Below are 27,298 nucleotides of genomic sequence, written 5' to 3'. Positions count from 1 at the left end.
TAGAAAATCAAGTAGAGAAGTAAGATTCTTATATGTAGTAACATTTAACTAGAGAATAGGAATGATTAAAGAGAAGTTTGCATAAGGTCTTCTACCCTACTCCTTGTATTTATTATTTTGTATTGTATAATGTGTTCTCAAGTAACATGTAAGGATGTTCATTTAGAGAATAAATAGTTTTACTCTTAATGGCATGTAAGGATGCTCATAGAAGAATAAATAGTTTCACTCTTAATGTCATGTAAGGATGGTCATAAGAGAAGAATTTTTTTTATAATATTACGAGCATGCTATTGCAAAAACTTATGTATTTAAAGCATGTATATGTAATTTATTATGATAGAGTACGTTTTGATATTTAAGAAATAATAATGCTTAATTAATAAGTTATTTGTATTATATGTGTTATGGATTGATCAACAAGATATAGGTTAAATGCATATTTGTTGGCTCCATATAGTAGATAAGGAGGTAATGCGGTAAGTGGTGAAAGACATGAAGACTCAACACCCCGAGTGTTGGTAAGTTAAATTTCGAGGACGAAATTTCTTTTAAGAAGGGTAGAATGTAATATCCAGTTTAAAATAGTATTTAATTTTTCTTTTTGTTTGGATATTAATTGTGCGAGGATAATTATCTCATTTATTGGTGTTGTTAGTGAGTTGATATTATTGCTTAGTGTAGTTGTACCAATTTTCTAAAGAAAGTTAAAGTTGTATTAACTACGAAAGTAAAATATTATGATATTTTCATAAGTAGGTAATCGTTTAACTGATATGCAAGTCCATTAGGATTTTTATAATATATCTATTAGATTTAATTAATTGTATAAGTGGTATTAAATAATATTATTATTTGATTAATGTTAGAAAAATTGTAAGTTTAGAGAAATTCCCAGGTTTAGAAACTGTTTTACTAAAATGACCATATCTGGAGTTTTATAACTCCGATTGAGGTGATTCCAGTGGCGTTGGAAAGATAATTCAAAGATCTATAAATTTGTAGAAATAGCTATATCATAATTTGTAATTTTTCTAGGTCAAAACTAACCCCTAAAGTTACGAGATTGAGAGCTTACAATTTAAATTTAAAAGTAAGATATTTGTTTATTTAATAATTTATCATATTATTATTGCTATTATGTTAATATTATTATTATTCATAAAACTAAACCTAATAAGAGTCAGAAAAGTATAGGTTTCATTAACCCTAAAATTATATCGTTCTATTCTTCCCACCTATCTGAGCAAGACTAACCCTAAAAGTTTTCAAGTCATCGCCAAATCTATAGCACTCTTCACTCTCATCTTTGATCACCATCATCTCATGTCTATTAATCCAAGCAGCTTGAAGTATTTGAGGTAAGAAACTCTACATTTACTCATTTATTGATCACAATAGGAGAATATTCGTAGGTCTCCTTTTCTTATTTTTTTCAGAATGAAACATGTCTCAGTAAAACTGTGATATCTCTTAAAATACTCATCCGATTCTTACAATCTTGGTGCCTATAGAAAGCTTATTGAATTTCCCATAATTCTTATGAAGAAAGGTTTTATTGAATCGAAATTTATCTATGTCAAAAATTAGTATATCTACGCTGTTTATTGTAAATCATTTTTTTTATGTTTTCTATATAAATTGTCTCAGTAAAATCTGAATATCTCTCTGAATAATGATCCGATTCTAGCGATCTTGGTACCGTTGAAAAGATAATTCGATTTTCTAAATGTTTTATGAAGAAACTATCACCAATTATTGATTATTCTAAGTCGAAGTTATTGTTTTATTTCTGTAGTCCGAAATTGATTTGCTTCAGGATTTCTAAAAAAAAAAACTGTTTCGGTAAAATATTTATATCTCTTACGTTATAACTCCAATTTTAAAGATTTTAGTGTTATTAGAAAGGGAATTTGATTTTCTAAAACTTTTATGAAGAGAGTATTCTATGATTTGGAATATTTCAGTATCAAAACTTTGTATTTCTGATGTCTACTGTGATTCGTTACTCCATATTCCTTCTCATAAATAGTTTCAGTAAAACTATCATAACTCCCTCAGTTTTAATCCATTTTTAGTGATCTTTATATCATTGGAAAGATAATTGAATTTCCTATAATTGTTATGAAGGAAACTTTCACTGAATTTGTGTAGTTATTGGTCAAAAATAGTATTCTTTCTGTTGTACTGTAAGAGTGCGAATTTTAATGTTAGAGCCTTGACCCATGTGTTATTATAGGTAGTAGTGACGAGATAACATGTTTAAGCAGCGGGATTTGAGGTAAGGAAATTAGATAGTTTTTTATGTGTTTATATGCATAAATTTAAATTCTTTATGTATTGAAATATGATTTATGACTTGTTATTATGAATATGTATATGGTACTGAGAATGTGTGGTATGGACACAATATGAGTTTGCGAATTGATACATAGATTATGGTTGTATGACTTGTATATGTTGTATGTTGTATGATGTATTTGTATGTTGTATGATGTATTTGTATGTTGTATGTTGTATGCTAATGTCTCAGGTAAAGTGGGGGACCATGGTGGGGTATGATACGGGATAAGGCCGTTGAATGTAGAGATACCCTACCCTGCATTTTACTGAGTCGTTTATGAGATTGTTATGGTGGGTATGATACAGTGATGTTACTGTTGAATATAGAGATACCCTATCCTATAACAATGGTAGGGTTGTATAGGCCCATGTTATTATATGGGCAGATTAGGCCCAGGATATTGTAGGGTCAGGCTAGGCCTGAGTTATGTATGTAATGGCTATGATATGCCAATGTTATGGTAATGACATTATTATTTATAGTATTGATATGATTATGTTATGAGTATGATATTGGAGTTATAATCTCTGGATATGTGTATGGTGTGAACAATTAGTATGGACCTATATGATAAAGGTTCTCATGTGTACAGTTATTTGGCTATAGTTATAAAATAAGGTGTATGATATTGCTAAAACTTAATAAATAAATTAATGATATGTGTGAGATTATATGGTATTGTATGATAAGCATTTTCTTACTGGGCTTTTAGCTCACCCCCTTACTTTCCCCCTACAGGCAATAGACAGGGAGCATTGAATGTGAGTTTGGTGAGTTGGGTCAGTTCTGGTATGTATACTGCGAGGGGCTATGGACGAGCAAACGGTCTAGAACGCGGTGGAGCCTTGGTTTTGTTTTCTTTATAGTAAAGTAATTTGAGCTCAGTGGGATGTTACAAATTTATTTATTTATTTATTTATTTTTTTGCACCCAACTACTTATTTTGTTTTTAATATGAATGATCATTCACCTTTTTGCATATTTATTGTAAAACCCACTGTGTATTTCCAAACAGCTTTGAATCTTTTAATTAATGCATCAAAATTAGTATTTTGTAAAATAAGGCAAAATATTGGGGCGTTACAGAATTAGAGACATGTCTTCTGTTTATTCAGATGCACTTAATAAGCAGTAAAGAATTCAGTATTCCTACATGAGTAGTGCATATAGAAAAATATTATTCCATAATGTTTTATGAAAACAAAGGAAGTAATGGTGGAGAAAGCAGTTGCTTACCACAGACTTACAGTTCCTATAATTTGGGTTTAGTCAAATACACTACACTTGATTTGGATATCAAGACAATGGACTGATTAAAATGCACTTCTTGTTTTATGTTAGTGCAAGTGGGAGTTTGTTGGGATTTTATGCCCTAAATAAAACTCATTACAATCTAATCTGATTTGTTATCAATAGAAGATTAGAAGTCATTTATGTTTACATGTAGTTTTCATGTTTATGGTTTAATGTATACAATTTTTGTTAAGTCCAGAACATATAGTTATTCACAATTACAGTGATGTCAACACAGTGGAAGGTAATTGTGATTATATGCTTCAAAAGATAATGTCCCTTGATTCATCAATGCACTGGATTTACACTGATGTGATAGTCAGCGATAAAGCTTACTTACACCTTGGATAAGTGTTATGTTCTTTCCAGAACATTGACAAAGTATTCTAGTATCAGATGTATGGATTATACATTGGACTGGGACCGATATTAATCTTAGTAAAGATATTATAATCTTACCGTTGTATCTTTCTAAGTCAATATCAATGGTTGATCTTAGATCAAAAGATCTTAATCATGACATGGTTAGGTTCGATCTCAAGAGTGTTATTTGTGTTCTTTGAGCTTTTAGTTAAAGCCTACCATTTGGTTCGGGTCAAACGTATAGTTTAGGAACATGACAATACAATTGAGTGGGAGCACTAAATATAGATATGGAATATATAGCTTCTATTTGGACATAGAAGTGAAATGATGATTTCCTTCGAGCTTGACTTAATAGAGATAAATGGAAGAGTTCTTTTTTCAATGATTATATTTATATTAGTTTACTAAAATATCATTTATAGGAAGCTAAGTGTTTTAAGGATAAAATACATTGAGGGGTAAAACGTTAAATTTGTCCCTACTCGGTGTAAATCATCTATAGAGGATCTTTGATTATTGGGATTAGAACGATGGTTAATTTTTATAGCATATCTATATCGTGGAACATATAGAGCGTTCTACATAATTGAGAGTGCAATTTAAAATCTATAGTGGTGCAAGGAGGAATTAATAAGTTAGGGAATGTACTTGGTAAATTCTAGATCTGCTTATTGGAAGCTCGGTTATATAGGTCCATGGTCCCCATACTAGTTGAGACAATACTGCTTGTAAGACCCAGTTAATTGATTTTAATTAATCAATTATAATTCTAAAATTAGACTATGTCTTATTTATGAATTTTCACTAAGCTAGGGCTTAATTGTGAAGAAAAGAGGTTTGAGGATTTATTTGTTAATTAAGAGACTTTTCACTAAGCTAGGGCTTATCTAAGGTGTAAGTAAACTACATTGTTGATTATCATATCAGTGGAAATCTTGTGTACTTATACATCGTGTGACTTTATTTAATCACATAATCTTGGTTACTTTCCATTATGTTGACAACACAGTAATCAAGAATATCAATGTGATAAGGATTTAGATGAATTTATAAATGAAACAAATGATAATGAAATAAACATATGAACCAATTAATACATTAAACAAGTAATAAAATAAATTTAATTTTTATTGATAAATGAATATTCAAGATTACACTGAAATAGAATTTTAGTTAGGGCACAAAATCCAACAGGTTTTTTACAGGGTCGAAATTAGTTTCGCATGGTTCACATGTTCGAAACTGGTTTTGGAGATTTTGAAGGTTGTGTAGTGTGGTTGCTCCAATTTTCGATGTTATTATATATTTTTATTTTAAGTTTCTTTTATATTTTGTTTCTAGGTTCGAAACTGGTTTTTTACTTATCTTTTATTTTTAGATTATTGTTGTGCATTGTGTGTTGTTTTAATTATATTTGTGAGCATTTTTTTAGTGTACTTTTTTTTTTCATTTGGTTGAGTGATTATATATTTTTTATGTTTTGTTTTCATAATCTTCATTGCTATTGTGTGATGAAACTGGTTTTTATTTGGTTTCATAATGTTCATTTGTTGTTGTATGATGAAACTTATTTCGATTTATTTGTTATGCTTTTATTCAAATAGAAGCTAATTCCTTTAGTAAAAATACAATAAAAGATGTTGCTAAAAATTTTAAGTGTTCACTATGAGAAGAAACTTCGTCCAATTAAAATTAAAATTCGTAAGAAGGTTATCAAGAAGAAAATAAAAAGTAAATCTGATCTAAGTTGTAAGGATTCATTTTTGGTATGTTTTTTTTATTTCTTTTTGAAGTATGTTAATTTTTTTTAAATTATCTTCTCGTAAATTTATATGTTTATTTGTAGTTTTTGAAACTGTTTTTTTTTTAATGTAATTAAGGTTTAAGTTTTTTTTTTTTTTTGCTATCTTAAGAAACTAGTTTCATTGTTCATATTTTTAGTTAGCTGATAAATGTTATTGGTTTCTGTAAGTTGGCGTCGAACTCCGGTGACGATGAGAACTCCAACGACTTTTCCAGTGAGTTTTTCGGCGACAATGCTGATTTCAGCAACTTTTCCAGCACCTACAACAACTCCGGTTATTTTTTCGACACCGATTGTAACTCCAGTAACTTTTCCTGCACCGACAATAACTCCGGCGACTTTTCCGGCACCAATGACAACTTCGACAATCACTATAGTTTCATTTGTTTTTTAAAAAAGAAATATGAGGAGAATTTCAATATTTTTTATGGTAATACAAATAGCATATTCCATATATTTTAAGTTTTTTTTTTTTTAAAAAAAAAAAATTTAAATACCATGTTTTGTCCTATTAAGTTTCCTTACCATATTTATGTAAACTAGGTTTCTTTTTCTCATATTTATATAAATAGCCTAGCTTAAATTCAATCCAATCTACAAAAGTACAGATTCGATCGATTATTTTGAATTGGTTACTTTTTATATTAAATTATTTAATATTTATGAAAAAATATATTTTTTATCACATAACTAGAAACAAAATAAAATAAATTATTGTAATTTTATGTCTCAAACAAAAAATTAAAGTAAATAAAATAACAAATAACAAATTCAAAGAAAGAAAAAAATGTATGTATAAAAAAATATTTAATTTTGTTTTAAATTGTATGTAAAAAAGAAAATTATATATAAGAATGGAATATAAATTTGATCTATTAAGTTTTTAAATATATTTGTGTTATATGTATTCAATTTTTAAATTACTATTTTTTTTTATATTTAAATGTTAATTGTATATATAATTTTTTAATTTTTTTTTTATAAATATGAGTAGATTGAATTGGATCGATTACTTTTACAGGTAAATCAATATCCAACCCGCATAAGTGCATATTTTGAATTTTCTAATCCAATCCAATCCGCACAAGTGTGGATATCCGCACTTTGTGGATTAGATTAGATTGAATTAGATCGGCTATTTTATAAACACTCCTTAAACAAACTATTGCTAAGCAATATATCAATTCAATTCACAAGAAGAATGGATGATATAAAAAAATAAAAATAAACGACTGTTTTTTGTTGTTTTCTGTTTTTTTTTTTTTTTTTTGTAATCTTTTATGCTTTCTTTATTGTTTTTGTTTTTTTTTTTTTATGTAATTTAGTTTTTGGTAAATAAATTTTTTGTACTTACTATTGTTATTAGCACCATGTCATACCGATATGATACTTATAATTAGTTAACAACTTTTTTGGTCTTTTGTGTTAACATAAATCCTTAATTTATATTTATTGTTTGATAATTTGAAAAAAAAAATATTGCTATTAAGCACTAATGAAATTTAACACCACTATAAAATGACATCTTAAAAATTGTTAACGGTAGAATTTTTATATATTAAATCAATCTAACGAAAAAAATTATTATATAATTTATATTAAATCATGTTGAATTCGATATTTCATTGTATCAATAATAATATCACTTCGAGTGTTGTCTAGTATAGTTAGTCTTTCTATAAATTTTCAACAACCATACTCTTTATTTCCTATGATTAAAGTATATATACTTCTAGAAAAATACCAATAAATAAATAAAGACCAATACATAAAATCAATATGTTACAATTTTTATTAGTGTGTTGGAAGTCAAAACTTTTAGTTTTGATATTTTCTTTTCTGATATTAAATTTTTATTGGTTAGTTCTCTTAGGTATCTATTCTCTACATGTTCTTAGAATAGATAATAAATTTTTATAAATAAAAGAAAATTCTTCACTGATTATTTAACCTTGTTACTTTTAGGGGTGTTCATAAAATAATCGATCCAATCCAATTTGCACGATCCAATCCAATGAAATCTGCAAAGTGCAGATATCCGCACACTTGTGCGGGTTAGATTGGTTGTGTGGATTGGATGTTGATTGACATGTAAAAGTAACCGATCCAATTCAATCTACACATATTTATAAAAAAAAAATTAAAAAATTATATATAATTAAAATGTAAAGAAAATAATAATTTAAAAGTCTAATACATATAATACAATTATATTTCAAAACTTAAAAGATCAAATGTATATTCCATTGATATATATATATAATTTTTTTTCAATATGCAATTTAGAACAAAATTAAACATTTCATTATACATATAATTTTTTTTCATCGTTTGAATTCGTTATTTGTTATTTTATTTATTTTAATTTGTTGTTGGAGCCATAAAATAATAATAATTTGTTTTATTTTGTTGTTAGCATAAATATTAAATAATTTAATATTAAAAAGTAACCAATCCAAAATAACCGATTCAATCCACACTTTTGTAGATTGGATTGGATCCAAAATTGAAAATCCGCACTTAGTGCGAATTGGATGCACTATGAGTAAAATAGTACATATCAGATTTGATGAAGTCTGATGGCGGACCTAGGATTTAAAGTGAGAGGAGGCGTAATTTTTTTTTGTAAGTGAGGGAGGGGCAAAAGTAAACTAAAAAAAAAAATACTTTTAGTAGAATTAGAACCCTTATCCTCTAAGGATATGTTAAGTAGCTTAATCATTACACCAAAGTTAATATTATGCTTATAAATATAATCTTTTATTATAAGGGTAAATTGCGGCATAGATACCTTATCTTTATTTTTAGAGGTAAAAAAACCCAATGTTACAATTTTCTTACATCCATTACTATTACGTCCGTTAACTCATAAATATGGATACGTGGAGGGCCCATATGCATTACATTTATTTATTTTATTTTAAATTTTAATATTCTTAATATCAACAACTAAATGCTACTTGTTTCAAAAAAAAAAAGAGAGATTCAAAACTAAATTACGATAACTGAGTGAACCAGTGCAGTATATGTGAAAATTATTATGAGAACTGGATTTTTTTAAAACAAGTAGCATTTAGTTTTTGATATTGATAACATTAAGTTGTAAAATAAAAAAAAAATGTAATGCATCTGGACCTCCACGTGTTCATATTTATGAGTTAACGGAAGTGGTAGTAACTGGTGTAAGAGAATTATAATATTAGGTATTTTTGCCTCCAAAAATAAAAATAAAGTATTTAAGTGTATAAAATCTGAAACATTAAGGCTATGTTTGGCAGGAGGGATGGATAGTAGGATGGATGGAGAGGTTAGAGAGGATGGGGAGTAAAAGGGATAGATATGATTGTTCACCTCCTTTGTATTGTTTGGTATTAGGGGTGAGGCGGGAAGGATAGAGAAAATTTTAATTAGTAAAATTACAAAATTATCCTTTTAAAAATAAAATTTTATTTTTTTTAAGGGTAGTTATTGTATTTTTCAAAATGTGTTTTGTCTTTTTCTACAATCCTTCCAAATATGAAGGGATTAAATTTTCAAAGTTTGGAGGGAGAATGTCTCCCTCCATCTCTCCTCTCCCTCCTTCTCTCCCTCTTGCCAAACAAGTGATTTAGTCTCTCCTTCCATCACTCTCCCTCCACCCCTCTCCATTCACCCATCTTCCCCTCCTACCAAACATAGTGTAAGTATTTATATCGCAGTTTACCCTTATTATAAATATCTGTTATAACATATATTTTCCCTTTTTTTTTTTCTCATGGGCGACTGTCCCACCTCTCTCAGTGGGTCCGCCTAATACTTTTATTATTTTATTCTGTATCACTTCCTTAAAAAATAAAATATGATACAATTTTTTTGAAAAATATATTTGAACTACGATCGTAACCCCAACTAGTTTATATATATAATATAGATAATTAATTGGTTTGCGATTCAAAAATTGTTTCTAAATATGTGATTGGTTGTAGTGTGATTTAATGGTTTTTTTTTGAATAAAAATCATAAGATTTATTAATTAATAAATGCACTTCAGAGGAACAGTCTTCCTACTGAAGCACACGATCTGTAGAGCAACAGGAGTCTCTTGCCAAGCAATGAACCAACTTATTTGCAGATCGTTTTACAAAACACACATCACCAAAAGATAAAGCCAAAAGCAAATTTCGAACATCTTGAACAATAAGACCAAACTGTGAAGGCATAAAAATACTGCTCTGAATCGCTTGGACACACACCAAGCTATCTATTTCCAACATGACTCTATTCCACGAATGAGTTGCAATCCAACTCAAAACTTCTTTAATGCCTATTATCTCAGCAATTTCGGGTTGAGCACAACCAATCTTCTCCTTCTTGAATGCTTCTACCATAACACCATGATGATTTCGAGCTACTTAACCCATGCCAAAGCGCCCCCAATAAACAAAAAAACTAACAAGAACCAACAAGAATCGAACCAAAAAAATGGAAAGACTAAAGAACTATGTCAAAAGACAGGACTAATGGAAAACTTAATTAGCTGCACCACATAAACACGATCACAGCATATAAAATCAAATAAAGAAAGTACTCCTTATAATTCTAACCCGATAAAAACACTAAATGGAATTAAACTAATAAAAGGGGAATTAATAAGTGAAACAAAAAACTAACAGAAACAAACATGCTCAGACGGTGGCTGTCGTTGATCGGCGACGCCAGCCGACGTGAAACGAACGGAAGGGTCTCGACTCGCTTGTGAGTTGTCGTCGTTGGTCGCAGAAGCTTCTGGGTTATCGTAGCAAGTTCTTCAACGTACTAGAGAGAGAAAAAAAATCACAAGAGAGAAAATATCGCACCAGTTTACTGTGTGATTTAATGTTTTTGAGTTTTAAAAAATTGAATATGTGATTAGTTGAGAATCTCAAAATAAAAAATTAAGAGAATAATTAGAGAGTTTTTGGATTCCATGATTTGAAAAAAAACATAAAAATAGTGTTTTTTTTAGTCTAAAACTCAAAATAATATTCAAATTTTACTTTTGAAAACACTTAATCAATCAAAAATCTTATGTGAGGCACATTTTAATTTTTAAAAACATAGAAGAGCTTTCAAATCCTAAACCAATCACACCCTAAGCAAATTAGGCCGATTGTCAAAACCTTGGTTGGTTTAAACTAAAACCCCTCAGCAAAAACAGTGAGAGCTCATACCAAATAATAGAGGGCGAAAATGTCAGGCTTCTCTTTCGGCTCCTCCGCACCTGCCGCCGCTACACAACCGTCTTCGGGTTTCTCATTCTCAAACCCTTCTTCTTCTTCTTCCTCTTCCTCCTCATTCTCATCAAACTCTCCATTTGCATTTGGATCCTCCGCTCCCACCGCCTCTTCATTCGGATCTTCTCCTCTCTCTTCAGCAAACCCTAGCGCCCCCGCTCCGTCTCCCTTTGGCTTCGTATCTTCTTCTCCCTCTTCAGCACCTCTCTTTGGGACCCCTTCCTCCGCGCCTGGGTCTACTCCGTCCCTCTTTGGGTCCTCCTCCACTGCCGGGTCTTTGTTTGGTTCCACTGCTGCGCCAACTTCGAGTCCTCTCCAGTTTGGAACAGCAACATCATCTACGCCTTCAGCTTCGCCCTTGTTTGGTTCAGCTTCGACCACGGCGACTTCATCTTCGTCATTGTTTGGAACAACTACTGGTCCGACCTTTCCCGCTGCGAGTTCAGGCTCTACTGCTTTCGGTGCCTCTTTATCCATATCGGGATCTAGCTCCGCCCTTCTTGGGACATCTACTGTGACTAGTTCCGGGCCTTCTTTGTTTGGGTCAAGTTCTAGTCAGACCCTGTTCGGGGCTCCTACATCAACACCAAGCTCTTCTTCATCTTTGTTTGGGTCATCAGCTGCTTCATCTCCGTTTTCTTCCTCTTCCTTCTTTGGCTCTTCTTCGTCTTCATCTTCTGCTTCAACCACTCCTGCATTCCCAAACTTGTCCACGAGCAGTTCTGCTTCAAATTCAAGCTCCGCTTCACCTTTCTCAGCGTCTTCGTCAGGGTTTTCATTCTCTACTGCTTCGGCTTTTGGAAAGCCCTCAACAGATTCTACCGCCACTACCGTAACTTCTTCAGCTCCTATTGCATCCTCGTCTACAAATTCTTCAGCCTTCTCGTTTGGAGCTTCAGCTTCCCAGTCTCCATTTGGGTCAGCCAATGCAGCCTCATCGGCCACCGCTCTTTCTAGCACACCGGCAGCGAAGCCCAGTTCATTATCATTCGCAACGTCCGCAGCGCCATCGTTTTCAACGGTGACAACAACGACCGCTTCTTCAACTCCGGCTTCTAATAGTGCACCTCAACCTTCTTTCTCAGTGCCTGCTTTTGGAGCAACCTCTTCGTCTACTACTACTGCTGCGGGAGCCACTTCCAGCTCAGTTGCTCCATCGACCACCTCTGGGACGTTTACTGGTTTTAGTCTAGCCACCAAAGCTGCCTCATCTGGCACTGCTGGTTCTTCTCCGAGTTTTTCATTGTCGACCAAAGCAACTACACCTGCTGCTGGATCGACACAAGCACAATCGACCTCTACTGTGCCTTCGATTGGTTAGTTTGCAACGTTTTCTTTATAAATGACATGTTCTTTACATAATTGGGCATATTTATTTCATTGTATACATAATATATTTTTATATATGTATATGTAAGTTATATGTAGTGGAAATTGTTTAATAGGTATCGTTACTGTTATTGTATTGTATTGTATTATCTGGCTTAATTTATTTTGATGGTTGATACTTGATAGTAGTTGATAGCCTGCAGTGTATAACCTATAGGTACATTGTAAATTAAGCACTGGACTTTGTTTAGGGGGAGATATTCATACAAGATTGTATTCTCCATCTGTTATTTTGTTGAATTTCATTGCTAAAACCTTAAAGAAGTAAATGAAATTACGAAAACAGTGTTAAATAGAATTTTTGTGGGGTTTCATCTATATCATACTGATTGCTTTTCTTAGATAACTTTTATTATAACAAATTTTAAATATGACAATTTTACTTATCAAGGTCTGCTTTTACTGACGTTCCATAATCTAGTAGCTAGTTGTTATCCATGTTTCCATGTATGACATTTGCATGAGATAACTTTGCAGGAGTCCCCACTTCAGCGTCTTTAGCTTTAACAACATCCACTTCTGGCACAACTACAACTCAAACGTCAACTTCTCTTACCGTAGCATCTAGTAGTGGGTCTGTATACTTCCTGGAAAATTATGCTATTCCTGGAGATTACTGCTATATGTTTCTTTTGTACAATATCATTACTTGTTATTTCATTTTCTTTTCGTGTCATTAGGAATTTTAGGTGGATGCAAGTGGAATTTCTTTTAAATGTAAGGGCTGTTGTAATAAAGTCCTATTTTTGTAAAATTATTATTGTCCAATTTTTGCTCTAGTAGTTTATAGGGTTTCGTTCTAGTATATCTTAGTTAGTATACTTGCTAATGATTCCCCAAGAGGTAAACGCAGTATGAATTTTACAATATATCTTATTTCAGGCAGAAACCAAGTTCCTAAGATTATACTATATTTCTATTTCCCGTTTAACATATAGGCATTTAATATCTGACTTGTCATCATTTTCGTCGGTTCTTTTTCAGAACAACCTCAAGTGTTATCACTGCTGTAGCTGGTGCACCAAAATTGCCATCTGAGATTACTGGGAAGACTGTTGAAGAGGTACTCTACATGCTTGAACCTTTGTATCATCTTCTATTTCCTTCTAGTTTCTGGTTTACAAAAAACCTGTAAAGATGTTTGTACATTTTGAGAGTATTGCACTTAAAATATGCACCCGAACATATCTTTCACATTTCCTTTTCTAAACGTAAAAACCTTTTGCATGATAACTAAAGTTGGAGAGTATTGCTGTGAACACCCCATTTGGGATTAATTTATTATGTTTATGTAAATCTACATATCATATATGTGTGGTTTTGTATGGTAACATACTTTCATTAACTTCAGTGAAGATATGTATTCCTTCAATGATGTTCCCAATTTTGATGAAGAAGTAGAAACACATAATGTAATGCTGATTCATTTGAAATTGAATCATAAGTTGCCCTTCCAAACTATGAAATTGTACTCCCTCCCGCGTAGTTCTTCTGAATTTCAAATAGTCCCAACGGTTCAGACTTGAGTAGGCTGAAAAAAGACATAAAGCCTCCCTTTTGCTGTTGTTTCTTGAACTCCACATGCATATTTCTTTAATATTTTTGGAAATATACTTGAAAGTCTATTCAAGTTTCACTACGCTGTATTATTACTGAATCTGCTTTTTTTGAGTAGCAGTTTCAGTCTCTTATAGTGTTTGTATTTTTCTTTTCTTGTTCTAAAGATTATCAAGGAATGGAATTTGGAGCTGCAAGAACGAACTGGAAAGTTTCGAAAGCAGGCTAATACAATAGCTGAGTGGGACAGGAGGATTTTGCAGAATCGTGATGTTCTTCTGAGGCTTGAGGTAGTCTGTTTGCTATTTATAATACAATGGTTGTAGGCTATTTATAATTTTGTCAAAGCAAGATGTTCTTCAAAGTTATGCATCATTGACATTTTTCTTATTGCAGTTTGGCATATCCTTATGTATATACCCTCCAATATGTGTGGGTCTTAATCCCACTTTTCTTTCTCTTGACTTGAAGAAGACTAGTTTTCTGATCAGTTATTACAGTTTTAGATGCAATGCTCTTCCTGTCTGATTTGAATTGTTATGTATCTGTTCTTTTTTAGTTAACTACCTATGCTGTGTCCATGCACAATTGTTGTACTGATGTAATTTGCTCTGTTTGCATCTATATCAGGCAGCATTTACTCGTTGTCTTATTTAATGTTATATCTTTTACTTGTTGTCTTTTCAAATGTATTTTCATAATTTAGATTGAAGTGGCAAAAGTGGTAGAAACCCAATCTAGCCTGGAGCGGCAACTGGAGTTGGTTGAGACACATCAACAAGAGGTAGTTCCACTTCGATCTTTTCTGTATATTTTTACCGAATGCTATTTTTAATAATTGTCTACAATGAAGCACATGGAAATACAAGAGTAGAGTAAGAGTCAGAAACTAGGACTATGGAGCACAAAAGAAGAAACAAGGAAAATCAACGTTCTCTTTATGGATAGTAAATCCCAAATGTTCTTTAAACAAACCTATGGATGTGATATATAATTAATATGCTCTTAAATGCTGTGAAATATCTATTTTTGTGTCATTTCCTACTCTTCAGTGCAAGCACTTGTGATAGATTTGTTCTTTTTCAAAGTTTTAGGCCCTTAATAATACATTTTATGAGTAAGAGGTGTATTTCAAACGGTTAGACATGATTTAAGTTCTCATTAATTTTGAGGTTCAAGTTTTGGGTACGTACACAATAATTGTTATAGTTTTAATTGAGAGCTATGTAAGGAGTTTAGTCATAATAATAATAATAATAATAAAAAAAAAATAGATGCATTTGATTTCTGCTTTACAATCTACAAGTAACATTTCTACTGGAAAACTTCAAATTTATCCTAGTAATTTTGGCGTAAAGGTGACATATACTGTAGTTTGTATCATTAAATAACTGAATGACAAAGAACTTCAATATTTTGTCATTTATTTGGGGGTTTACATTTGATTTCTGCTTTACAATCTACAAGTAACATTTCTACTGGAAAACATCAAATTTATCCTAGTAATTTTGGCGTAAAGGTGACATATACTGTAGTTTGTATCATTTAATAACTGAATGACAAAGAACTTCAATATTTTGTCATTTATTTGGGGTTTTTTATATGATTATATGTAGGTCGATAAGGCTTTACAAAGCATGGAAGAAGAAGCTGAGCGTATTTACAAGGATGAGCGTGGATTACTTCTTGATGATGAAGCTGCTTCTACGAGAGATGCTATGTCAGTGCTTGTAACTTTAATTTTATTTCATTGCTTAATAAATCATACAAGTCCAAAGTTTATATGTTAACGAACTCATTTTCATCATAGGTGTTGATGTAGTTGTGATAGCCAAAACCCATACTCAGTTCTTGAAAGAATCTGAGATTGGAATCTTTATTTTGAGCAAAATTCTGTACAAATGTTTAATGTTGGAGCATCTCCAATGGAGATGTAAAGCTAAAATATAGCTCACCTTACAAAAAGTGTGCTCCAATGGTGTGTTAAAAGGTGATCCAAATTCAGCACATAGCAAATCTTGTGCTAAAGTTCACACAACATTTGCTATGATGCAAAATTTGTATCACCATTAATGCACTACTGTTTATTTACTTTTATGTCAGACTATTTTCTTAGTATATTTAGTTTTAGCATTAAATTATAAAGTATGTATATTCTTTTTTTGCAAATATATCACAAACTCATTTTTTGTACTAAATATAGCACAATTTTTACATCTCCCATTGGAGATGGTCTTAGGCCGCAAATATGCTTACATGCCTACTATATAGCCACTGTAAGAATAAGTTACAAGCTAGTTGGAGAGTTAGTACAGCTTATGGTTAGGGCTGGTTGTATTGCTTGTTAGTTAGAACTCTTTTATTGCTTTTAGTTAATGGCTGTCTATATAAAGGCCATGCCTATCTTCTTAGAGGGTCCAGATTTTTTTGTGTAACGTAAGAAAGTGAATACTTTCCATGGAGTTTCCAAACTGACTCGAATAGTTTGGGTTTTTCTGTACTTGTCCTTCTTGAAGAGTAATAAAGATTCTGCAACCTTCTTCACTCTAATTTTTGATTTAGATCCTATGGAGTTCTTGTTGCAATTAGTGCTCCTATAGTGGGTGGGTGAGGGGTCTGGGGTTCAAGTCCCCATATATATTTATAAGAAATGTTTTTGCTATTTTTCACTTCTTACTTTCTATTTTGATTGCAGGTATGAGCAGGCTGAGTTTATGGAGAGGGAATTGGAGCAGATGACAGAACAGATTAAAACAGTCATCCAGACCCTAAATTCCAACCAGGTATTGCTTTCATTTTATTGTTTTCACTTCATGATAGGCAGCTTACTGTTGATATTGTCAAATAATATTCTTTCATTTTATTGTTTTCATTTTATGGTTTTCACTTCATGATGGGCAGCTTACTGTTGATAATTGTTTTTTTTTTTTTTTGCTTACTGTTGATAACTGTTATAATAATATTCTTTATTTCAATTTCTTTTAGGGAGGAGAGCTTGATGCTAACGACGGTATGAATCCACTAGATGTGGTTGTTAGAATTTTAAACAATCAGCTGAGTTCTTTAATGTGGATTGACGAAAAGGTTAGAGTTAATGTTCAACAAATATTCTTGCTGATTTTGTTGATTCCCCAGTAATTTTAAGCATTTATGAGATGATTCTCCATTTGGATAACTCTTGAACGTGTATGATCTCTTTTAGAAGAAATTGTTACTATTTGATATTTGAAGATGTGCTTCCCATAGTTCTTTGTACAGATCTAAAATACCGATTCTTTACTCTCTTATCAGGCTGAAGAATTCTCCTCGCGGATTCAGAAGCTAGCCAGCCAGGGCTCTACTGCTGATCGCCAATTGGCAGGCCCAAAACTTTGGATGTCCTGATTTTTTGTAAGGCTGTATAGCCAAAGAATATGAACCTTTTATAGATTACTGAGATGTTTTTACTTGATTATTTCAGCTTAAATTGTAACATTTTGATTATGTCCAGTTATTGCAGGATGTGGATTAATTTCTTACTGCCATAACATGTTAGTAAAATTATTACGGTGACTTCTGTTAAGCAACACCAAGATGTTAATACAAAAGTGATAGATTCGGCTTATAAACTTTTGGGATTCAATTTCACGACAAATTATGCCTACTGTACAATTGAATTGTTATGACAGTAAAATTGTGTATTCGGTCTAACTAAATTTATGATTTCGTAATATTTAGTTGACGAAAAACCGTGTAACACTCCTCACAAAGTCGTGCTGTCATTCCACAATTAATTGGCCCAAAACTCTTTACGTCGTGATTTTTAGATTTGTGAGGTTGCTTAGCCAAAACAAATGATCTTGGTTAACATTTTAATTTTGTCCAGTATTGCTGGACGTGGAATAATTTCGTTATGCTCATGTATATATACAAAAAGTGAACACAAAAAATTGAAAGATATGACCAATATTACAAAATTGTGATTTCAATTTCATGTCAAATTATGATCTCTGTACAATTGCTTCACAACTTCAACAAAGAAAATTTAAAATGAGAATTAGTTGGAATTTGCCCAAAGCCCATGAAAACCAAGAGGGAAGTTCAAGTGTTTAGGGACTTCAAGTCTGGCCACAAGAGCGTCGGTTTGGCCAATTCTTTTGGCATTCAGTATAACTAGGAAGCACTTCTGTATTGAAACTGCATACTGAAAAAGAAGAAGAAGAAAGATGAACAAGGTAACAAGAAAATCAACATATTAGTTAAAGATGTCACAATAGATTAGTGTTGGCAGTCAGTAACACTTGCCTCAACAACGAGAAGGTAGCCGTCGTCTTCTTCAGTTCCTTTGGGAACAAAAGTAGGTTCTCCGATGAATCGTCGGTTACCAACAGACCATGTGTGTACGAATTTGTTTACAACGTTTAGCTTGGCCACTGTGTCGAACGGAAAATGAGGCAAAGTTGGGCGTGACCCTGACGACGATGCTGCATATACGTAAGTGTTTTTGGTGCCTGAAAATGCTGAGTTTATAGCTGGGAAATCCGATGACTTGCTCCATTTGTTCAGAGTCTCAACTTCACAGTTACAATTTTCAGCATCTACCGTTATAGATACCTACAATTAATGTTGTTTCAATCTCAGCTAGCTCTTCTGTTCAATCTAAGAATCTACTTATATATACTATACTATTGCCCCACTAGAATTTTTTTTTTGGAGAAAATAAAATGAAGCAAAGAAAAAAGACAAGGAAAGAAAGATGAAAATGATGTGTTATGTGTCAACTTAATTATGCAACATGGTTAAAAATTACTCAATCTTTCGCCAAGGTTATGAATGAATGGTTGGTATAAATTATGAGTGCTAATTTATTCAGACATACACCAAGTCAAGAGAGAAAAATACAAACCTGAAGTAGGTGAGGCAAGGTGTCATTTTTGCCATGATTTAAGTTCATAATTGAAGGATCTAATTTACCATTATGCCAATCATAACCTATAAGATAGACCTTCCCAATAAATTAATTAAATTAATTACAATAAATTTCACACATATATACATATATTATAATTTAATTACCAAATAGTTTGCGGAAATTGAACCACTGATAAGAACAAGCAGAAGCATGTATTTGGATATTGATCTTATTCCCGTTGTCCTCCAAAGTTTGATAAGCATTGCCAACATGGAGTAACCACAACTGTGAATTTGCTTCCAGTGGCACTCTCCAATCACGTTTTATTTTATTTTCCTCAGGAAATCGAGGAAGCAAGTAAATTGGCGTTTTGGTTTTGTCTGGATTTACTGATAATGCCTCTATCATTGGACTAACCCCACTTACTGCTGTTATTGCACCTGTCCAATATTATATATACATATTTTTCATAAATTACATAAAACAGATCATAAAATAAAATGAAAAAAAATTAAAGTTGTTTAATCACCAAGAACATTAAGTTTGATTCTGTTGGCAAATATTATGTAGTAACTGTCGGTAAAAGCCCAATCGTGAATCATTAAGTGCTCAGATATGTGAAACTCTTTCTTATGCAACAATTTGAAATTTGAGTCGAATTCTGCAAGATGAAAAATTAAATGTTGCATTATGATTAGTATTGCCTTTTTTTAAAACGATAAAACTCATCAGCTTTAATCGTTAAGACATTATTATAAATTAATCTATGTATTATTTTACCATAAAATGTAAAATTACTGCGGGGAAGTAGCATATCTTCTGCATTGCATGACACGGTAAGGAGCCTATTCCTTTGAATATCCAGCTTATAATGAGATAACAATCGTTTGGGAGGCATCTTGAACACTCCTATAAAAATACACATATAATTCATTGCTAAATAAATAAACTCACGAGTACTGAAAAGTTACATATTAATGTCTTTTTGAGAACAATCAGCAAAGAGGCACTAATACAACTGAAATAGCCATGCCACCAAATAAATTGATTATCTAACGCAAGAGTTAGTTGTACACTTGTACTAATGAGTGAGTAATTGCACTATTAACAAGTACAATAAGCCAAAGTATCTCTAATAATGCAATCTAAATAAAAATAGTCCACCAAGTAAGTTTTGAGCGTAATAATGACATTAAGACAATCCGATTCTACTAAAACATGAACATAGCTAAGACAAACATAAAACCCAACACCATACAGAAGGCCATAGTTTCAGCCATCACATGAGTCAACACACCACCAAAAAGACAAGTGACCGAGCTAAAACCCAACCAGAAGAGTTACATATTGTTATTTGTTAAGTTTTTTGGTATATATTGTTGAATATTTAAAGATTAAAACAAGGGATTATTTCAAAAATTAAACATAATAAAAAAAATTACAAAAATACGATTGTCCGGAATTTTAAATCTTTTTACAATTTTACGTTACAAAAAAATTTATTTTTAGTCACAACAAAATTTATGACTAAAAGTAAAAAAGTTGTAACTAATTGTAGATCATCATTCTAATATTGTGACTAAAAAGTCTCTGACTAAAGGTATTAGTTACAAAAATTACAATTTGTTGTGACTAAATGTGTTTTTAGTCACAATACTTGTTATGACTAAAACTAAATTAGTGACAACGTGTACCTAAATATTATATTTTAGTCAAAAGATTTTTTTTTTGTGACTTAGAGCATCTCCAATGGAGTGCTAAAAAGGTGGTGTATAGTTATTTTTAACACACTTAACAAAAATTATTGCTCCAATGGTGTTTTAAAAAAATTATTGCTCAAATGGTGTTTTAAAAAGTGTGTTAAATTTGACACATGCTAAAAGTTGTGGCAAATTTGGCACAAGATATAGCATTGTGCCAAATTTAGTCCACAATAAATGCTACTTTTTTATTTACTATAATGCCACTAATTATTATGATTGATTGACTTTTACTAAACTTTGCATTCTTTATTTATCATATTACCATTATTTAAATAATAAAAGAATAAAAAATAATAGTTTTTGTATATTCTCAATAAAATATCAAATGACAATTAATGTAATTAATTATTTGTTTACTTATTTTACATCTTGTGCATTGGAGTACAATTGTAAATAATGGACTCAATGTAGCACAAATTTATTTTGTGTCAAATTTAGTACAAAATTTACATTTTGCATTGGAAATGGTCTTAAAGTCATATTTAGTCATAAAAAATTTATATTATAACTAAAAATTGTCACTAAAAATAATTATTTTTTGTAGTATTATTTACAAAAAATACAGTCTTTTAGTGTATTTTTATATTGATTGAGCTCTTGTTAGTTTTTTTTTTTTTTTTTTTTTTTGGCGAAATTCAAAAGGAAGAATCTAAGGTTAAGAAGTAGAGGCCTTCTATCTCTCCCCCTTATTTGTATGTTATTTTTTTTTTGTTATTTTGATATTACTCTTCTATTATTTTATGTATTTTTTTGTTATTTTTATGTTGTTTTATAAAATATCATAAATATATATTATATATATAAAATCTTTAAACGTAAAAGTACAATTTTTTTTTTTTTAAAAAAAAGTACTTCATCTAATTATCCCTTAAAACAAATCATGCTTCAAAAATATTAATATAACTATAGGATTTGACATCATTCTAATTAAGGTTCATAAATTATTGTGTTTGTTTTAATTACCTAATTTGGAGTATTTAAATAGTATATGCTACCTTTTAAAAAAAAACAATAATAAATGCTACAAATATAATATTAACTTTACAATAAAAAATAAATGAAAATTATATTTTATGAGTTTTTATACAATTTGTGTAAAAACACGTTTTTTTTTAAAAAAATTATTTTATGGATATTTTTTTTGTTTTTTTTTTTTAAAAAGTTAAAAAAGTAAGCAAAAAAAAATATATATATAAAATAATTGATTAGCTAAAGAGGTAACTAGTTGCCGTAGACTATTTTTCTCATATTTAAAATTTTTTTATTGTATTTTTTTCATATAATATATATTTTTATTTATTTATTATTTTCTTTTCTTTTTCTTTTTCTTTTTTTTTTTAAAAAAAAGCCTTTATTTTTGTAAACTTTGCTATAAAAAAAGGGAAATTTACACCTATTACTGTTTTTTCTTAATTTTTTTTGTTTATACTGTTACACGCTCAAGTTTACTTTTATACTATTTTTGAATTTTAATTTTTTTTGGCAGTATCCTGCCTTTGGAAAGTTTAATATACCATAATTGTTTTGTTTTGAGGCATCCAACTCATCCCATTCATTCCCACTTTGCCCACAGTTTATTGAAACCAAACCTACACTGTTTGTGTGAAAGTGACTAGTTCTTTATTATTTTTTTTATTTTAATGATTTAAAAATTATTTAATAATTATTATATTATCTTCTGATTAAATGGTTGATGGGATGTGGGCTGGTGATATGTTTTTCATACTTTTTTTTTATTTAAATAAATTTAAAAATCTCACACAACATGTCCCACTATTTATCAAACACATGTCCTTTTATAATATTTGCAGAACAAGAACAACATGAAGTACTTGTTCTTTTTAGAAGATGGGTGGACTCATCTTATGAACATGAAGATAAGGTATCATGTAATAGTAATTGCTCATCTTCTGTTCTTCTTCTTCTTCTTCATGGGTCTCTTTCTTTTATTTTATTTTTTCAAAATCCATACACTTATCATCTTTTTTCTCACTATCTTCCTCCTTAAGTTCTCTTACTCTCTCCATTAACATATAAATTTTTTATTTTATTTCTTGTTCAGTTCTTCTTCTTCATCTTCTTCTCATTTTTTTAATTTTTCTAATTTTTAATCACACTTTTGGAGGGAAATAAAAGAGTGGTTTTTTTATTGTGATTTTCTAGATCTGTTCTTGCAAATATAGGTTATGGTAATTCAAAGAACACTAAATCAAAAAATACCCTCAATCTGTGTTAGAGAACTCCGACTCCGATTTTGAGTTTGAGCCAAAGTTCCAAAGTCTCTCAAATCTGATAAGGTTTTTTTTTTCTATTGATCTTGTGTTGTTTTAAGAGTTTTTTCAAGTTGATTATATTTCCTATTTTTTTTTCTTGCATGTTTTTTTTTTATTAGTCTTATTTTATAGTTTTCTGTTTGTTGCAAACAGCCGAAAGAAAGTTCAAAAGTCTCCCAAATCTGATAAGGTTTTTTTCTATTGATCTTGTGTTGTTTTAAGAGTTTTTTCAAGTTGATTATATTTCCTATTTTTTTTTCTTGCATGTTTTTTTTTTTGTTAGTCTTATTTTATAGTTTTCTATTTGTTTGACTCTGTGTCTTGTTGTTTTTTTAGTTTTATTTTGTTAACTCTTAGGGAAAGAGAAAATACCAAGTGAAGATTGTTCAATCAACTGATCTGTTCGAAGACATAATTAGGAAAAGGGTTGTCGAGGTGTGTAATTTCATTATTTTAGTTTTAATGTTTTTTTATGCTTGTTTTTTATGTTCTTTATTATTTTTTTTTTTGTGTTGTTTTAGTAGTGTTTTTTGATGTTTTTTTTTATAGGATGGGAATCCAAGTACACCCGATCGAAATACTACCATTCCAAAGTTTTTTTATGCTTGTTTTTTTTTTTTATATTCTGTAGTTTTTTTGTGTTGTTTTAGTAGTGTTTTCTTATGTTTTTTTTATAGGATTGTTGTTGATTTAGTAATTTTTTCTCTTTGCCAAATTTTATGGTTTTTTCCTGGTGTTTCTATGATTCTAGTGTTGATTTGTCCGTCCCCAACCACGAAGGAGGTGCCGTTTGTGCTTTATTACTGTTAACAGTATAAAAATAAATATTTTAAGTCTGGACAATATGAAAGAAAAAAAAAGGAGCTTGGACAGTAAAAAAAAAATTATTGCCGTGTGGCAGTATTATTGTAAAACTTGGGGAAAAAAACAGTATTTTTATAAGTTTCCCTAAAAAAAACCATAAAAAAATTTCCCAAAAATAATTTGAATACTTAAATATTACCTAATACTCTAGGTAATTTCACTAAATAGCAATTGGAGTACAATATAATTTCCCAAACTTTTGTAACTGTCACAAATAAATACTAAAAATTTTATTAGTGACTAAACTATCTAAAATAAATACTTAAAACTATTTGAGTCTTATAGCAAAACTACTTTACTAAAATAATGCGACATTATTATTTATTACCGAAGTTATAACTCTCATTTACGAGGTTGAGTCTGCAGTTCTAGTAAGCTTAGGTAGTTTTGGTATTTATATATTATACTTGTAGAAACTTAATTAGGTACGTAAAGCTGGAACGTAGGTGAAAGGTGTGTAAGTGGAGGCATCTACGAGATTTGGGTGGTGGACTTCAAAATTTGCAGAAGAATGTTGGGGGTGAGAGTGGTGCAAGGCAGAGAAAATATAGAAGTTTGACCAGCCAACGAAATGTGGTTAAGTGAAAATCTTAACCACTTGCTTAATTTTTTTCTTTTTTGGCCTTAACCACAACCGCACAAATATGCAGTTAACTATGGTATAACATTAACTAATATATTCTGTTCGATATTAACTCAAGTCTTACATATAAAAAATGGATAAAAGATGCTTTAAATACAAGTGTTCCACTACTCCTCAATACTTAATAAGTATGATAAGGTGCTCAAAAATAAAAACGAAAACAACAAAAAAAAAAAAAGTAAGGTTTCTTCCACACATCCCAAATGCAGATTTTTTTTTTTTTAAAAGAAAAATTCGTGATTATGTGGCCGATTCTAAACTCTACCATGGACAGGCTTTTAATATATATATATTGAAGGCTCCAATTTTTTTAAAATACCACGTGATATATATAACAATTTGCATTTTTACGTTGGTTCCCTACAAAGTCAGGGCCGGGTCTGCGTTGAACTTCGCCAACGTCACAATGAAAACGGTATCTAAACACTTCAACACCCTCTTTCGAGAGCCCACTCTTTTTGATCCCATAAGTTTTTTTTTTTTTTTTTTTTTGAAAGATGATCACATTTTACTTATCGATTTGTATATTGATTCAATGATTTTTGGCTTTTGGATTTCCATTCACGGTGGAATATAGAGGAGAATGACAAAATGAAGATGGAGGATACAGAGGACGATCCTCTTTAGAGCATCTCCAATATGGTAAAATGTTAAAAGGTTTTTTGGTGAGGTGTACATTTGCAAAATATTGAGATGCTTAAAGAGAAAAATATATTATTCTAAAAATTTACATGGATGTAATGTTATATTATTGGTGCTATTATTTTTTTAAAAATTAAAGTTAAAAAATTATTACAAATATATATTAAATAATAATTAGTGAAATTATTATATTGTTTTTAAAGAATTCTATATATTAAAATATTTTTAAAAGTAAATAGATAAAATAAAATATTATATTTTTAAATAATATTTAAATTTTTAGCATTTTATTTTAAATAATGCATTGGAGATAGTTGTTATATATCTCTATTAAAGTTGTAAACGTTGTTCATTGCAAAAAAAGAAAGTTACACGTTTTTCAACAATGAAACGCTTTACTACACGTGGAAGTAAAAGAAAAAGGATATAATGCCTGTAAATGGTATGAGAGGTAGATGACGGAACCTAAAAGTAGAAGTGTTAAATTTTTTTTCGAAACAATAGAAGTGTTAATTCATTAATTGATTTGACTACATTTGATTGGTTCGACAGGATATAGTTCACATTTGACCTGTACAGGTTTTTAATCGCTTTTAATTGAAAAATCTGGATAAGTTAGAGTAATAATAATTTGGTTAATTACTAATTTTTTTTTTTTTAAATTTTAACATGTATTAAATTTCAAAGTTTGGTTTAAAAATTATTAATTACTAATTAGCCTAATAATTTAATGTGGAAACTCTAAATATATAATTGGATGAATTAATTTATGTTTTTCAAAAATAAAATTTATTTGTTCTTAAAATTCATATTAATTTTTTATTTTTTAATAAATACATATTAATTTCTTTTAAAAAAAAAAGCATATTAATTTAAAGTTAAATATAAATATATAAGACAAATAATCGTTACCGTATAGAATTGGTTTCAAGAGGCGCGCGGCCAAACCCCAGGCATCATCATCGTCGTCATCCACCTTATTATTATTATTATTATTATTATTATAAACAGCATCCGAAACCGAATCACAGCCATTGATCAAATCAAGCTTTCCGATGGTATTCAACGTTCGAGATTCAATCTCATAAGGGTCGCCACCTTCCCACAAACACAGCAGCCTTCCTCCCCACATTAAAACGCTTGTATTGGCTACGTTCTTCATCACCTTCGTGTTCCCAAGCTTCTGTCCTCCCTTCAACACAGAAAACGGCCCCCGGTAAGCGAACCGCCACGTGTCAGTTTCCGAGTCATGCTCTTCTGTTTGGGCTTCAGTCTTCACGTACCGAGCCATGAACTTGACCTCCTGAGAGGAGTCGAAAACGAAGGCCCTGAGGTAGCCATGCCCATCCAAAGGGTGCACCGTCGAGCCATGATCGTCTGAGAATATCCCTGGTCCCGTCAAGTAATACGTACCGATGGGAAAATCAGTCGGAACAGCGCCGTCCACGACTCGGAGTGTTACCGGTTTAGCTGTCTCCGATCGTTGGGAAACAAATAGAAACTGATAGTCCCAAAATGCAGCAGTGGAGTCTTCGACGGCGTCGTTTTGGGAAGTTATTATTGGGATATTACTAGTGGTAGTGACGCGGTTGTCGTTGACAGACGTGGAAATGGAAAGGGCTGCTGTTGGAGGTGGTGGTTGTTGTGGTCTTGCCTTAGTGAGCGGTGACAGATGAACCCGGTGAACGGCAGGTGATTGGAGCGGAGAAGGGTGTTTTGGAGGAATAATTTCGAGGCATAAGTTGCTCAGCATTGTTAAAGAGAATATTATAGTTTTGGAAGTTTGTTTTTAGAGTGCGCTGGCCAATTAACCATTCTATTTATATATCCATAAATGTGCATTTTATCATAAAATATTATATATATATATATATCTTTATATATTAAGAGTGGCTAGGTAAACACAACAAAAGCCTCTCTCTCTCAATTTCACCTAAAACAGAATGCAATCATCAGTTGTTAATTCTCATTGCTTTTGGTAAAATTTACACCTTTAATACTTCTTTGTTACTTTTGTTGTACTATTTTGAGTGAAGGTGGCTTTATAATGAGCAGATGAAATTTTAATACTTCTTTGTTACTTTATAATCGAGACTTTGAGAATTGAGGGTATATATTATAACCTTATTATTATTGTTTCCAATATGTTTTTACTGGACATAAAAGTTTAATTTAAATTTATTATTCAAATCTCTCTAAATTAAATATTATTTATTT

General features: G+C 30.8%; 3 protein-coding genes across 10 annotated transcripts; 2 read left to right on the top strand and 1 right to left on the bottom strand.

Moving 5' to 3' along the window:
* The first annotated feature begins 10,908 nt into the window (after positions 1-10,908).
* LOC115716396 (nuclear pore complex protein NUP62) lies at positions 10,909-17,613 on the top strand. Its single transcript, XM_061115581.1, has 9 exons — positions 10,909-12,375; positions 12,926-13,022; positions 13,433-13,511; positions 14,173-14,295; positions 14,712-14,789; positions 15,622-15,725; positions 16,701-16,788; positions 16,991-17,089; positions 17,297-17,613. Exons 1-9 carry the CDS (start codon positions 11,016-11,018, stop codon positions 17,387-17,389), a joined length of 2,121 nt encoding a protein of 706 aa, XP_060971564.1. The 5' UTR covers positions 10,909-11,015; the 3' UTR covers positions 17,390-17,613.
* A 413-nt stretch (positions 17,614-18,026) lies between these two features.
* On the bottom strand, positions 18,027-26,955 carry LOC115716395 (carotenoid cleavage dioxygenase 7, chloroplastic). The gene is made up of 7 exons (XM_030645181.2): positions 25,994-26,955; positions 19,677-19,805; positions 19,426-19,557; positions 19,061-19,336; positions 18,891-18,976; positions 18,290-18,598; positions 18,027-18,188 (listed from the first exon to the last, which is right to left on the bottom strand). The coding sequence occupies exons 1-7, from the start codon at positions 26,832-26,834 to the stop codon at positions 18,042-18,044; spliced, it is 1,920 nt and encodes a 639-aa protein (XP_030501041.2). The 5' UTR covers positions 26,835-26,955; the 3' UTR covers positions 18,027-18,041.
* Positions 21,926-26,056, top strand: LOC133037863 (uncharacterized). Of its 8 annotated transcripts, none has more exons than XR_009687849.1 (5): positions 21,933-22,541; positions 22,843-22,956; positions 23,086-23,122; positions 23,290-23,367; positions 23,482-26,056. XR_009687849.1 is itself a non-coding variant. In XM_061115582.1 (4 exons), the coding sequence occupies exons 1-4, from the start codon at positions 22,483-22,485 to the stop codon at positions 23,740-23,742; spliced, it is 435 nt and encodes a 144-aa protein (XP_060971565.1). In that variant the 5' UTR covers positions 21,929-22,482; the 3' UTR covers positions 23,743-26,056. The 8 variants fall into 8 exon arrangements, 1 of the variants encoding a protein (XP_060971565.1); XR_009687847.1 differs by having other exon boundaries at positions 21,943-22,541; positions 23,269-23,367; XR_009687848.1 differs by having other exon boundaries at positions 21,926-22,956.
* Positions 26,956-27,298: the final 343 nt, after the last annotated feature.

Source organism: Cannabis sativa, chromosome 5 (assembly GCF_029168945.1).
Source record: "Cannabis sativa cultivar Pink pepper isolate KNU-18-1 chromosome 5, ASM2916894v1, whole genome shotgun sequence".
NCBI lineage: Eukaryota > Viridiplantae > Streptophyta > Magnoliopsida > Rosales > Cannabaceae > Cannabis > Cannabis sativa.
Note: the sequence above shows the minus strand (reverse complement) of the source record. Positions and strands in the feature narration are given on the sequence as shown.

Excerpts from the sequence above, each read along its gene's own strand:
- LOC115716396 (XM_061115581.1), top strand. The coding sequence starts at position 11,016 with ATGTCAGGCTTCTCTTTCGGCTCCTCCGCACCTGCCGCCGCTACACAA. Across the intron at positions 13,023-13,432 it reads ACCGTAGCATCTAGTAGTGG|AACAACCTCAAGTGTTATCA; the intron begins GTCTGTATACTT and ends GTTCTTTTTCAG. Across the intron at positions 14,790-15,621 it reads TTGAGACACATCAACAAGAG|GTCGATAAGGCTTTACAAAG; the intron begins GTAGTTCCACTT and ends GATTATATGTAG.
- LOC133037863 (XM_061115582.1), top strand. The coding sequence starts at position 22,483 with ATGAAGTACTTGTTCTTTTTAGAAGATGGGTGGACTCATCTTATGAAC. Across the intron at positions 23,123-23,289 it reads AGTCTCCCAAATCTGATAAG|GGAAAGAGAAAATACCAAGT; the intron begins GTTTTTTTCTAT and ends GTTAACTCTTAG. Across the intron at positions 23,368-23,481 it reads TTAGGAAAAGGGTTGTCGAG|GATGGGAATCCAAGTACACC; the intron begins GTGTGTAATTTC and ends TTTTTTTTATAG.
- LOC115716395 (XM_030645181.2), bottom strand. The coding sequence starts at position 26,834 with ATGCTGAGCAACTTATGCCTCGAAATTATTCCTCCAAAACACCCTTCT. Across the intron at positions 19,806-25,993 it reads CTTGAAACCAATTCTATACG|GAGTGTTCAAGATGCCTCCC; the intron begins GTAACGATTATT and ends GTATTTTTATAG. Across the intron at positions 18,977-19,060 it reads CAATTTCCGCAAACTATTTG|GTTATGATTGGCATAATGGT; the intron begins GTAATTAAATTA and ends TCTATCTTATAG.